Source organism: Ischnura elegans, chromosome 11 (assembly GCF_921293095.1).
Source record: "Ischnura elegans chromosome 11, ioIscEleg1.1, whole genome shotgun sequence".
Taxonomy (NCBI): Eukaryota; Metazoa; Arthropoda; class Insecta; order Odonata; family Coenagrionidae; genus Ischnura; species Ischnura elegans.
Genome location: NC_060256.1, coordinates 61,878,638 through 61,891,836, shown reverse-complemented (window position 1 = coordinate 61,891,836; position 13,199 = coordinate 61,878,638). Strand labels below are relative to the sequence as shown.

Below are 13,199 nucleotides of genomic sequence, written 5' to 3'. Positions count from 1 at the left end.
ACGACGCAGGATGAGAGCAGGTAGCAGAGTTCCACACTAGTAGGTAGCGCTTGGCTTAAATAAGGATCAAGGCCATATATGTTAAAGGTTCTGACAACCATTGTTGGGCCCTCTCCTGACAACGGTGTTCACCGACGCCATTTTGATTCCTCAATCTATTTGTTTATTCCTTTGCGACAGGTTGATACTGGTGTTCTCGAGTATTTCGCGTCTCCTGGAAACGTTTTATCTGGCCGCTTTACTCCGTTCTGAAATCTTACAAGGATTACAAACGTTCAGATCAAATTAATTTTCATATTTGATCTAAATAGTGATCGAAATCCGCACATTGCAAGGCAACGAAATAGTAAGCATACTATTTCGTTGACTGCGAGATCATGCCTGGCTGTAGTGCTGTTGGATGCAATAATCGATCGGAAAAGGGATTTAGGTTATTTCGGTTTCCTGCAGATCCCGAGCGGAAGAAAATTTGGATTGCTAAGATTCGCCGCGATGATTGGAAGCCCACGCCGTACAGCATGGTATGCGAGGTAAGTGTTCACTAAACTTTTCTTTCAATGAGACAGTATTCTATTGTAAGTGATAGTACGTAAATGATCACAGCTTTATGCTAAGCGAATTCGGAATTATATTGATGTTTCATGCTGATTGCAAACTGCTCATGAACGAATGCCCGAGAACGTTTTTCACAAGGAAAACGTTGAATGAAAAGATAATGTGCTGATGTTATTTATGCATCATGTGTTATTTTGATTTGTAATCAGATTAGAAGATTAAAATTTACGATTTCTTTTCTTTTTTAATAGGCTCACTTCAGTTCTGATCATTTTGAAAACAAGAGAGCTGATGGTCGTAAACTCCTTAAACCATTTGCCATCCCAGAGATTCGCTCACCGACCCGCGAAAGCTCCTCGAAAGCCACCAACAAAAAGAGATGTTTGTTCCCTATTGATTGGTGAATATGATTGCTATTTTATCTGGTATATATAGTATTGGTAAAAACGTATTTAAGATATCCACGCATAAAATCTCTCTCTGTAACGAGCGATGGTATAATTCAGGGTCTAGATGACTAATTTATTTCAATTATAATTGTAAATAAGGAACGGATGAAAGGTTGATTGTGTAGTCGATGACTGTGGACTTGAATAACTATGTTAGTGAAACCTCCGATGAAAATATTTATGAGATTTGGTTATAAAGGAATGTGATGATATATGTCCACGCATTAGATATCACTAAAATTTTTTTTTAGTTTAGATTCCATTGTATTTTCCTTAGTGATCAGTCAATCGAAACCTGTGTTTTAAAAATCCAAGTGAAAAATATAGGCATCCAGGGATAAATTTCTTTATTTCCTAAGCTATTAAGCTAAGGATTCTAATATTTAACTCTTAAAAAAAATAAAACTTGGTGGTTAGCACATAGAATGAACCATTGCAATTCATGAATCATCCATGGATATTTCAGATAATGAATCATCCCTGGACCCCAGTATGGATGAACCAGTATTAGCTACAGCTTCCATTGAAGCTACTGCTCCAGCTGAAGCTCCAGTTTTGGATCAGGCAGAAGGGACAGAGGAGGACAAGGATGAGAAAATTAAACGGCTGGAATCGAAAGTCTTATCATTGCAAAGGAAGGTGAGGACTTTGGAGCAGCAATTGAAGAGGACCACTAAAGCCCTAAATGACTTCCTCAACACCGACCAAATACTAGCGCTGGGTAAGAAATCAAGGAAGGGGCACAAATGGTCAAACATCACTGTAAAAAGTGCACTACAGCTGAGATTTGCGTGCGGTATCAAAGGCTATAATTGCATTTTAAAGCTAAATTACCCCTTGCCCAGTGATAGAACTCTGAGCAGAAGGCTCGAGGGTTTTAAGTTTTATCCTGGAGTCCAAGAGGAGATTTTTGAATTCCTCCGAATTAAGGTGGACTTCATGAATGAGAAGGAGCGAATGTGCGTTCTGTTAATGGATGAAATGGCCATTGAGGAAAGAGTGGAGCTTGACAGGAGCTCTAAACCTTGTTTGGTTACACGACACTGCCTCCTTCTGAGGCAGTGGCGACGCATGCCTTGGTTTTTATGTTGGCTGGGGTTTCTACACGATGGAAACAAACAGTGGCTTACCACTACACAGGCAATTCATTCAATAGCGTTGATGTAAAGGGTATTATTATTAATTTAATTGAAAAATGCTTCGATATTGGCTTGTTGGTAACTTGTGTTACTTGTGACATGGGAAGTTGTAATCGGGCTGTGTGGAGGGAGTTCGGAGTTACTTGTGGGAAGTATTCAGTTACTTCAAATACTTTTCCTCATCCAAGTAACACTGGCTCAAAGGTATATTTCATGGCAGATGTTTGTCATATAATTAAGAATTTGCGCAACCACCTTCTTGATGGCAAATTTATTTGTATTAATGAAAATGATGTAAGGGATAATGGTTTACCTAGTAGTAGAGTTTCATTAGATCCTGTGAGGAAACTTATACAATTGCAGGCGAGCAGGGAACTGAAAATAGTTCCCAAATTGAACGAGGGACATGTGGAAGTGAGGCAATACCAAAAAATGAGGGTGCGCACTGCAAGAGAACTGATGAGCCATGATGTTGCTGCTGGAATTAGGTACTGTGTGGTGCACTTAGGTTGGAATAATGAATTTCTCACCACCGCTTGGTTTTTTGAGCAAGTCGATAGGTGGTTTGAGTTAATGTGCTCAAGGAACACTGTAATGGCTCTCAGTAAACTTAGACTGGATGTATATGAGAAAAGTATTCAATTTTTGAAATACTTTGTGGGAGTAACCGAAAGGATGAGTGTTGGGGATGGCAAGTGGAAACCTGTCCAGACTGGAATTAAATTGACTACAGAGACTATGCTGCAAATACAACATTATCTATTAAATGATTGTTCATTTCATTATGTTTTAACGTCAAGGTTTTGCCAGGACTCGCTAGAGAATTTATTCTCCTGTGTGCGGGTTAAAAATCCAATTCCATCCCCAGTTCAATTCAAAAATGCCATCAAAGCATTGGTCAATTTATGCTTGTCCCCTTCAAGGGGAATTGTGATCCCGATGAGGGAGCTCAATTGGCAGACTTCCTCAATGTTTCTGGACCAAGGGTAGAGGAGGTCCAAGAGGAGGAGACATCGACTAATTTTGAGGGCACTTGTACTCCTTTGGATGCAGTAGATCAGGGCTCCCTGTACTATTTAAGTGGTTTCGTGGTGAAACAGGTATGCGGGTTGGTACAGTGTGACACCTTAATCAATATGTTATGTGGGGATGGGAGTGATGCGGGTTCCAGCAGTACCTCCTTGTTGACCATAAAGGAGATGAAGGAAGGTGCTCTCATAAGACCCAGCAAGTGGTGTTGGGAGCTCAGCAAAGAGGCAGAAGGGGCTTTTGAAAATTATAAGGCTATTCTGGGCACAATAAGGTGTAATGTTGTAGAATTTTTGTGTAAAAAAATGAATGTTGCGACACCGGAGTTGGTGAAATGTCATGATATTCGGTCTCTATTTTTGCGCAAATTCTTTTGCTTTAGGATTGAGGTACATGCCAAAGCCCTGACTGAAGAGTATAAAAAAACTGCTCGACCACAAGGCCATGGTAGCCGAAGTGTTTTCATGAGAAAAGTTGTGAAATAAAAAGTTTTTTTTTTCCAATTTTCACTCGCATTTTTTAATCAAAGCTGAATTTCCTCGCGCCTTGATTATTTGTTTTTAGGTTTGTCAGACCCCTGCTGATTCGCACCATGATCGACTGTTCCAGTAATCATAAAAAAGGTAATCGAACTGTATTCTAGCCTGTGACGTGACTGCCTCGTATTTGAAGTGCCTTATCTCAAACTGCAGAACTGCCCTTAAATTGATAAAAAGAAATAACGTGCGTGTTCAATGCTGTTGGTTTTACTAAATATTTATTACCTTTAGCAGAGATTATTAGTAATACTTTTTCCAGGCTTAATTAAGGTTGAGGAACACTATTTTTATTCGTGTATATTATATTTCATAATTCATTTCATATATTATTATTTATATAGTATATATAGCACTATATGTCTACTTAGTACACTGGATTGTTTCAACTCAAATTTTCAATTTTTTTAAGCAATTATAGCCCGTCTTTAAAAATAGTTGAACATTTGCTTCCTTTTCAACTTTAATCAACGTGCTAGCATTCGTTGGACCATCACCGCTCATTAATTTTCGCTCAGTTTTCTACGCGTTGATGCCACAAATAGGAGATGAATTGCCTCATTTTCTAAATACGAATGCAGAGATTTTCCAAACATTTTGAAGTACCCTACACCGTTGTTACTTTCTTCAGGAGTACATTCGCTGCTGAGAGACGATACATTAGTAATTAGAAGCAGGGGCGGTCACAGGATTTCTTTCTGGGGGGGGGGGGGGCACAAGCAAGGCCGTATCCAGGATTTTGCTCTGGGGGCTTAAGGATACCTCGTAATACAAATGAACGCAATGATAAAGGGACCTTATTAAAAGTCTTGAGAATTTTTTAAGGGTTTGGGGAGGGGGAGCTGGTACCCCCGTTGCCCCCCCTAGATCCGCCTATGATTAGGAGTACTATCGAAACAATAAAGTCCTTCATTCTGTCGCTAAAAGAAAATAAACAGTAACTTTGGCGAGTAGTAAGCGTTCACATACAAGCAAAGATCGTCGGCCTCAGGAATCAAAATGGCCGCCGGGTAGGGTTGTCAGAACCTTTAACGATTATTGTCCCCCTATCAAACGAAGGAAACTTTCCGAACTTAGGTAATTTTAATGGGTGATTATTAAGACATGTTTCCCTGAGCTCTGTGCCTCATACATGCATTGGTAATCTCAGACGATGTAAAACTCCTATCTACTCGTATAGAAACTAGGTCCCTGTGTCGTCACGTGGAGTGGAATCGCATGGGCGCCAATCTGGCCTTTTTCAAATGAGGTTAAAATTGACCATTGTCATTCGTCTAAACTGGGATTTCTAAAACCAAATAATTTGTATATTATGAATACACTAACGGTGGGTAATGAATCGCAATCAATGCATTTCGTTTTCTTTGATGAAGGAAACTACCCTATTGTCGGAATAAATGGAAAAAAAACTATTGCAAACATTCTTCTGCGTCTTAAATTTTAACCTCCAAATTTTCGCCTGCGTAAACGTTTTGTATTAGAGATACGAGCTGGTGTGTTGCATCCTCTTAAAAATGACTCGTATAAAAAAACCGTACCTAGGGGCCTTGCGAGGAATAAATCAAGACAAAAAGCTTTGAAGGTGATGGTGAAGGATTATCTTCTAAAAAAAGGTGGATATGCAAAGGTTTTACATAAGAAATTGCATTAAAGCGGGAAAAAAGACACCACTACGTTGCAAACGCTACATGCATGGTGTGATAAAGGAAATTTTTGCCAGGCTATTCTAGATGCCTGTAGCCAGTAAAAAAAATTCGGCTGGGGCTCAATCAGAAAGGAAATTGATTTTAGAGGGATTAAACTAGAGACTACGTTCCTCATTAATTTTAGAGGGGGCGTGGTGATCCTCCAGACCCCTGACTCGGACTTGGCATCTATCACCGTCTGCTTATACAGACTGTCCCACAGGTAACTTTTGACCTCTAATTTTAGCATTTTTGTATCGAGCAATATTAATGAAAATTGGTATACTCAAGGGGAAAAGTCCTAAGTTTTGTTGAGTGTGAGCAAAGTTTTAAAATTTTTACCTTTTGACCTCACAATGTGGGTCCAAACCAAAAATTTGAATTTGCCATAGGGGTTTCAAAAAAATCGACGGAAAAAAGTCCGAATTGACCAAGATGTCAATTCTTAGGATTTCGAATACGAAAAAACCGAAAATAACAGTTTTATTTACGAAAATATAATATGAACATTAGGAAAATTATTCCATATTTTTCGTATTTAAAAAACATTGACCGATTATTTCCGTGACTCTGTAAAGACCAAATTATTACCCATAATAATGCACTTAACGATCACTCTATTTTCTAAGATGGCAGAAATTATTAATCGCACATATTAAGCGAAATCGTCTAAGTTTCCGCGTATTCCGAGAGCTGTTTAATTTATCTTCCTAAAGATAATATAGGGATAAAATAATGGGATATATTTAAAGCTATGACGACCTGATGAAGGCAACCGTCAAGAGTAAATGGGCATCTTCACTGGAAGAATATTAATAATGGAGGAAATATTTGAAGTTTAAGTGAAAATTTAACTATAATAGTGAGGAAAAGCAAAAGAAAACTACACGAATGAAATATGATGGATGGTTATTTGTGATAATAACGATATTTCAGGCTACTGACGATCATGTTCGAATTTGCCATATATATATATACTAGCTGACCCGGCGAACTTCGTACCGCCTAACAATAAATGAACTTACAGTTTACTTACACCATTTATAAATCAAGAGCGGCTGTATCGTTTTTAATCATGTTTAATTTATTATAGTAAAATAAGGATACAAATTCAATAAAACTACGTAAATGAGTACCAAAATTGCTTGTCAGAAAGACATTTTCTTTTTGAATCTACATGGGGTGGATCGGAGCACGTTTACGCGGATTTTTTTCAACAAATTTTCTTACGTTTTGGCTTAAGAAATTTTGGGCATTGTGGTTTGATAAAGCAGTTTATGAAATAAAAATTATACGCATTCAGTTGTTGGCTATTTGCGTTATTAGCTGTAAAAAAATGTTTTTAGGTCCAAGTCTGTTGCATACACTTGGCCCTTTCAGAGGGCAGGTTGACACAACCCCAGACCGACGCTTGACTGATGCTCAAAATCGTGCAAGAAAAGCCCCTATGAAGCAGCATTCGCATTAAATGACTTAAGGCGCGCCAGTTTTAGTATCTCTATTTGGAAAAAATGCACTGCGTAAACGTACTGCATGCGTAAACGCACCACGGTGAGCCCTACACATTCGGGTTTAATGTCTTGCGTCAAGCACCTTCTGATAAACAACAGTTTTTGTTTTGTATCAGGCGCAAGATGAAGCGGATGAAGCTAAATAAATATAGCGAAGCAAAGCAGTGACGCAGCGAGGGGAGGCTTTGGGGGATAACCCCCCCCCCCCCGAAGAGCTTAGAGAATTTTTTTATGCAAGATTTTGTTATTAATATTAGGGGGACGGATGACTAACAAACAAAACATATTTAACTATTCACACAGCCACAAAACCCACTATTTTGAACAATTTATCTTAAAAAATGTCTGGGGGAAGTGCCCCCACACTTCCCGCTTACCTTAGCGAGTTTTCTATACCCTACAGACCCGTGGTATTAGCTGCGCCCAAAACTCCCTATTCTAGCTACGCACTTGAAGCGATGGAAAAAATACAGAGGATGGTTTATCGACTCGTGAACATAGCACGCTAAATTGACCATGAGAAAATCATGGGTTTTCATTAGCACATGATCACAAACAACACAAAAACTGAAAGAGTGACCATGCGATTTTTTAATCGTTATCACGAATGCATAACGAATTTGAAATTGGATACGTTTAAGCTCAAAAGGGCATATGAGTTGAGATCATGGAATCTAAGGAATGAGGACTTCCTAACCTTTGAATTTTCCTTTGAGTAAAGTTGCGTGAATCACATTCATCACCAATTTTTTAATGATCACACACGTTCCGTTGGATAGTTATGGTTGGTTTAGGCTTCGAAAGATCATGAGCACAGAAACTACATTTTTCTGTAAATCGTGCCTTGGTAAGCCAGGTATGTCCAAGGACTTAAAATATTCAGATAGATAGTTGGTGATTTCGTCTTCGTTTGATACACATTTAAAAGATTCGAATCCATGCAGAGTACGAACTATTTGAATTTACCTCGTTGCGAAATGAGTTAAAACTACTCGATTCCTCGACAGGAACACGGACATTACCGTTTGTCAACAATTGCTTGGAGATTTGTTTACAAACACGGTAGTGAAGTGTCAACTCGAGCTTGGCCACGGCTGGGCTTACAATCAGCTCGAATTAAATTTTTAAAATGTAATTTCAATTTAATTAATATTTAGAATATATTTAGTAATTAAAATGTTATATTGCTACTAAATTCAGTTATTAAAGTGGTAAAAACATAACAAATTATTTAATTTGTAGTTTTGATCGACTTATCAATTGTTGTGTTACTATAACTCCTAAAAGCATGCCCATAGGAAAGAGATGAATTTTTTTTGTGAAATTATCGTTTTTTAATGGCCTATATGTTAACCCCGCCTGAGACGAATCCAAAGAACCAAATCTCATTGAAATCGGTGCAGCCGTACTCGAGTTATAAGTGTTCTAACTAACACGATTTTCGACTTTCTTTTATATATATAGATATGTGGCCGATCAAGGCGAACGAACAAAAATTGTACTAATAAAAACATAGACACACGTAAAAAAGGAACACTCACAAAAACACGTTCAGACGTTTCAGCGGATTGATCCGCTATCCTCAGTGCTGAAGGTGAACTGGTGCAGGCCGGGTAAGTTCCTCCAGTCGCCCTCCTTGGTGAGGTAGTGGGGGTGGAAGAAGGGGAAGGGGAGAGGGGGGGAAAGGGAGGGTAGGGTTTGTTTTGGCTTTTAATGGGCGATGTTTAGCCCGGGCGTTTCAAACGCCCTTTCAACCCAGATGTGGGCCATCTCCCTAGTCCTCACCTCGATGATAGTTGCCCTCTCTGGCAAAACTTCAATGAAGGTTAGGGAAAAACATTGGTCGAAGGTACTATTGTGTGAGGAAGTGTGAATGGGGATGGATTCCAAAAATTCATAAAGCTAATAATCCAGGCCGCCCCATAGTTTCCTGTCGAAACTCTCCTACGGAGCGCATTTCGGCCTTTGTTGATTTCTATCTCCAACCCTTCGTTCAGTCCCTTCCTTCATACATCAAAGATTCTCATGACTTCCTTTCTAAACTCAATTCCATTTCCCTCCCCCCCAATCAGCCCATCATCATGGCCACTATTGATGTAACCTCACTTTACACTTCAATCCCTCATTCTGAGGGACTCGCTGCCCTCCGCCACTATCTTTCATTACGACCCACTCCTCAAAACCCTAGCACTGAATTTCTTCTTGATCTTTCCCATTTCATTCTCACCCACAATGCCTTCTCTTTTAATAACAACCACTATCTACAAATCTCCGGCTGTGCTATGGGAAGTAGGTTTAGCCCTTCCTATGCAAATCTCTTCCTCGGCCTGTTCGAAGAAAATTTCCTATCAAATTACCCTCTGAAACCTCTCCTTTGGCTCAGATACATTGACGACATATTTATTCTCTGGTCGCATGACATCAATTCCCTTAACACCTTTGTCTCTTCACTTAACTCTTCCGCCTCAGTTTCTTTCACTTCTTCCATCTCTAACACCAACATCACTTTCCTAGATGTGAACATTCTTCTTTCCGAAAATAACAAATTCAAGACATCTGTCCACATCAAAGCCACCAACAGACAGCAATACCTCCACTATGACAGTTGCCACCCACCACATACCAAACGTTCTATCCCTTTTTCTCTCTCCGTCCGTGGTCACAAAATCTGCAACAACCCCGAAGACCTTGAGAAGTTCCTTTCCAATCTACACACTTCTCTTCTACACCGCGGGTATCCCGATAAACTGTTAATTAACAAAATTAGAAAAAAACCCTACAGTTCCAATAAACCCCGTGCCGAAAAGAATTGCTCTCCATCCCTTCTCACCACTTACTTCCCCGGTTCTCATGCCCTACAAGACATCCTGAAGGACTTGTACCCCATTCTCTCCAACCACAAATCCACCTCACAAATTTTCCCCTCTCTCTTCCACGGATCACGTATAAGAGACCACCTAACCTCAGCACCATCTTCAAAGCCACCCGCCCCCTTCAAAAATTGAACTCAGTCCCCACTACCCCACCCTCGCCGTGCAACCGTCCTAGATGTAAAACATGTAAAATTTTCTCTCCACCCCCAGCCTCTTTCCTCTCCAAACTTAAACTCCTCCCGATATCTCCTTCCACCACCTGTACCTCCACCAACATCATATACCTCCTTCAATGCAACTTCTGCCCCGCTTTTTATATAGGCCAATGCTCCACCCCCCTCAACCTCAGAATAAATAATCACCGCGCCTCCTGTTGTCCGTAGTCTCCACACGCATCTCTCCCGGTCCCCACACATTGTTTATCGCATGATTCCATCTTCAATCTATGTTTCAAAGTTTCTATCATTGCCTCCCTGTCACCCACTGACTCGCCCCTCAATCTCCACACCCTCGAATTGGCGTGCATCTGGCATTTGCAAGCCAACAAGCACCCGGGTCTGAATGTATCTTGTTGAGTTAGCCCCGCCCCAATACACCCCTCCCCTCTTCCCCCCACCTTTTCCCCTTTTTCCAACACACTCCTATTTCCAACACACTCCTCCCTAGGTTTTACATCTAGGACCGTTGCACGGCGAGGGTGGGGTAGTGGGGACTGAATTCAATTTTTGAAGGGGGCGGGCGGACATACATATAATTTCACAGGTAAGGAAAGAAAGGGATAGGAACATGGAATAGAAAAAGGTCGAGGACAACAGTGCTGTGGTAGATGGAAAAAAGCCAGAAATCAGAGGGTAAAAATGCGGCCTGACTGGGACTCGAACCCAGAACCTCCTGGTTGCCGGCCAGGTGCTCTACCAGTTGCGCTACCAGGGGGCCTATGCCCGAGTCCGTTCGAAATATCTCGTATGCGAATGCACTCGCACGACCGATCTCGCACTACGAACGTTCAAGGCGGAATTCGGTATGCCCGAATCATCTTCGAGGAGAGTGGTGCGAGGGAGAAATGATTTGTTTATGGCAACGTGTCAACAGGCTGAGGGGGAGGGGAGATTCTTGTTTCAAGACGTGGCAACGCCGGGAGGGTAATGGTAGGGGCGGTAGGATAGGGCTTCCGGACAGCGTGCAACCAATCATCGCCCACCTTTCTGTATGAATGATTTTACCCGTGAATTCAACAACTGCGTTGCTAATGACGCTTTACGAGTACGCCAAATTCATTTACACATTCACCAAGGGCATTTTGGAAGTGAACAAGCCATGTCCAAAGTTAATGAGGAGCAGAAGGAAATGCTACTGGAGTTCATTGAAGGTAATTAACATGGTGTGCCTTGCCTAGAAAATAAGTTACCGGATTAATGTTGATATTAATGTCTCCAATGTCCTATTTCAGCGAATAAAGATCTTGCCAAGGGAAAGTTTTCTACCCCACAAGGATGCTGCTGACAGTGGGAGGAAATAGCGATGAAGCTGAATGCGTGCGGAGTACGCAAATCGTGGAAAGAGTGACGGAAGGTGAGTGCATGACGTTCTTGTTGTAGATATCTGTAGTAGAACGCGATTATTCTCAAAGTAAACAAACGGCTCGTAGTATAGGATGTGGGATTGTATGACGATCTTCTTAAGTGTGTGATGATGTAATTTTGTATCATTAAGGTTTTTTACGTGCGTTTTCATATGAGCTGTAATTAATACCTTTAGCTTAGGGGTGAGCTTATGATTATCTAAAAAGAATTAGGTCCACAGTCACAGCTTTCAAATTTATTTATTATCAATTATACTGAATTTATAATACCGAATTTAAGTAGTGGGAGGAAGTGTGTGCATGCGGTTATTATTGTTGACATTTCTAGTTTTGATGCGATTATTGCCTAAGTAGAAAGCAATACAAATTGGTTTGTTCAATCACAAATAAACGAAAAACCTTAAGAAGGCCGATCGTTATATCTATTCTGTATTGCCGTAAGTAGCATAATTATTTCCCGAAGCAAAACTTTGATGAAACTGAGAATCAGTGTTAATGCTAAATGAGTGAAGTGTGAGTTTAATGAGTATATGACTTCAAAGTAATTACAATTATTTGAAAACCTGTATGATGATGGATTTGGAAGCTGATTTTGTTGTTTTCAGCAACAATGTTTACATGAGAACACTTAAACTTGATGGTATATGTTCAACTATATTTACTTTTTAACATGCAAGTCAACAGCAAAATTTGGATGACCCCTTAAAATTATTGTAATTTAAATTCATCTTGGTTTAATCATCCTCCCAGATCAATTGTGTAACTTGAAAAGAAGTGTGCATAATGCAGTATCCAATTTTATTTATCATTAAAAACCATGGATAATGCATTAATTTGCCTTCCCTAAATGTGACTTTTGGTCGAAATACATCATATATAATTTGTGGTGATTGAATTTACCAATGTGTACCCACTAAAATATCTATGAAAAATACTAGTAGCAATTAACATTCAAATTAAAAGAAACTGATTTACTTAGCACCATGCTATCTGTTGTTAATTATCAATTCAATGGAAGTAATTGCTATTTGTTTACAACCCAGATTCAAGAATGCAAGCAGCAACGAAGATGGCAGCGGACAGTTGGTCGAGGTGGAGAGAGAGAGAAGATGGTACTGGAGGAGAGAAGGATGTTGGCAGAAGAGAGGGGTCTTTGAAGAAGAGAAAGTGGCAATAAAAAGGAGGAAGATGGAGTTGGAGGAGGAAAGGGTGTAGTTGGAAAGGAATAAGGTGGAAGAAATTGAAAGGCTTGGAGGGAGATTGATAAATGTAGCTGAAAGATATTATCTCAAATGAAAAATAAAAAATTTGAAAAACATTTATTCTATATCACTTAATTCCCATTTCCCTGGTACTACAAGGACCAATATAGTAAATTATTAGGAAAAAAATTTTCTTTCTTCATGGCGGTGTTTATATCACATTCACTTAACTTATTTGTCTATTTAGCTGTCAAAACTAGTATTATTACTAGCAAATATTTAAGCATAATCCGTCAATTTGGCAAAAGTAGCATTAATAAATGATCATAACCTTTATTTCGATAGTTAGAGCTGACGATCGCGAAGGAGCTCTCAAATACGGAGTTACACTTGCGATAAGTTCCGTGGTCATATTTTTGGTTAGACGATATAATTTAATAAATTTGGAATTGTCTAAATTAAAGGGCGACTTACGTTCCCGTATTTCACGAGGAACTCGTCGTATCTTTTGCTCTTCCTCTTCTAGATCTTCTAATACTTGCAGTCGCAATATTGCCATCGCCATGTTTGTTGATTTCTCGTACTTCGAAAAAGGTTTTCACCGGGTTTCAGTGAGGGAGAGAAATTTCGTTCGTACG

At 39.7% G+C, this 13,199-nt stretch overlaps 1 protein-coding gene and 1 long non-coding RNA gene across 2 annotated transcripts; both read left to right on the top strand.

The window, feature by feature from the left end:
• Positions 1 to 893: 893 nt before the first annotated feature.
• Positions 894 to 3,784, top strand: LOC124167641. Its single transcript, XM_046545621.1, has 4 exons — positions 894 to 955; positions 1,471 to 2,036; positions 3,067 to 3,243; positions 3,737 to 3,784. Exons 2-4 carry the CDS (start codon positions 1,497 to 1,499, stop codon positions 3,782 to 3,784), a joined length of 765 nt encoding a protein of 254 aa, XP_046401577.1. The 5' UTR covers positions 894 to 955; positions 1,471 to 1,496.
• Positions 3,785 to 11,251: 7,467 nt separating this feature from the next.
• Positions 11,252 to 12,559, top strand: LOC124168493. Its single transcript, XR_006866951.1, has 2 exons — positions 11,252 to 11,349; positions 12,403 to 12,559. It is a non-coding gene; the product is annotated as an uncharacterized LOC124168493 (long non-coding RNA).
• Positions 12,560 to 13,199: the final 640 nt, after the last annotated feature.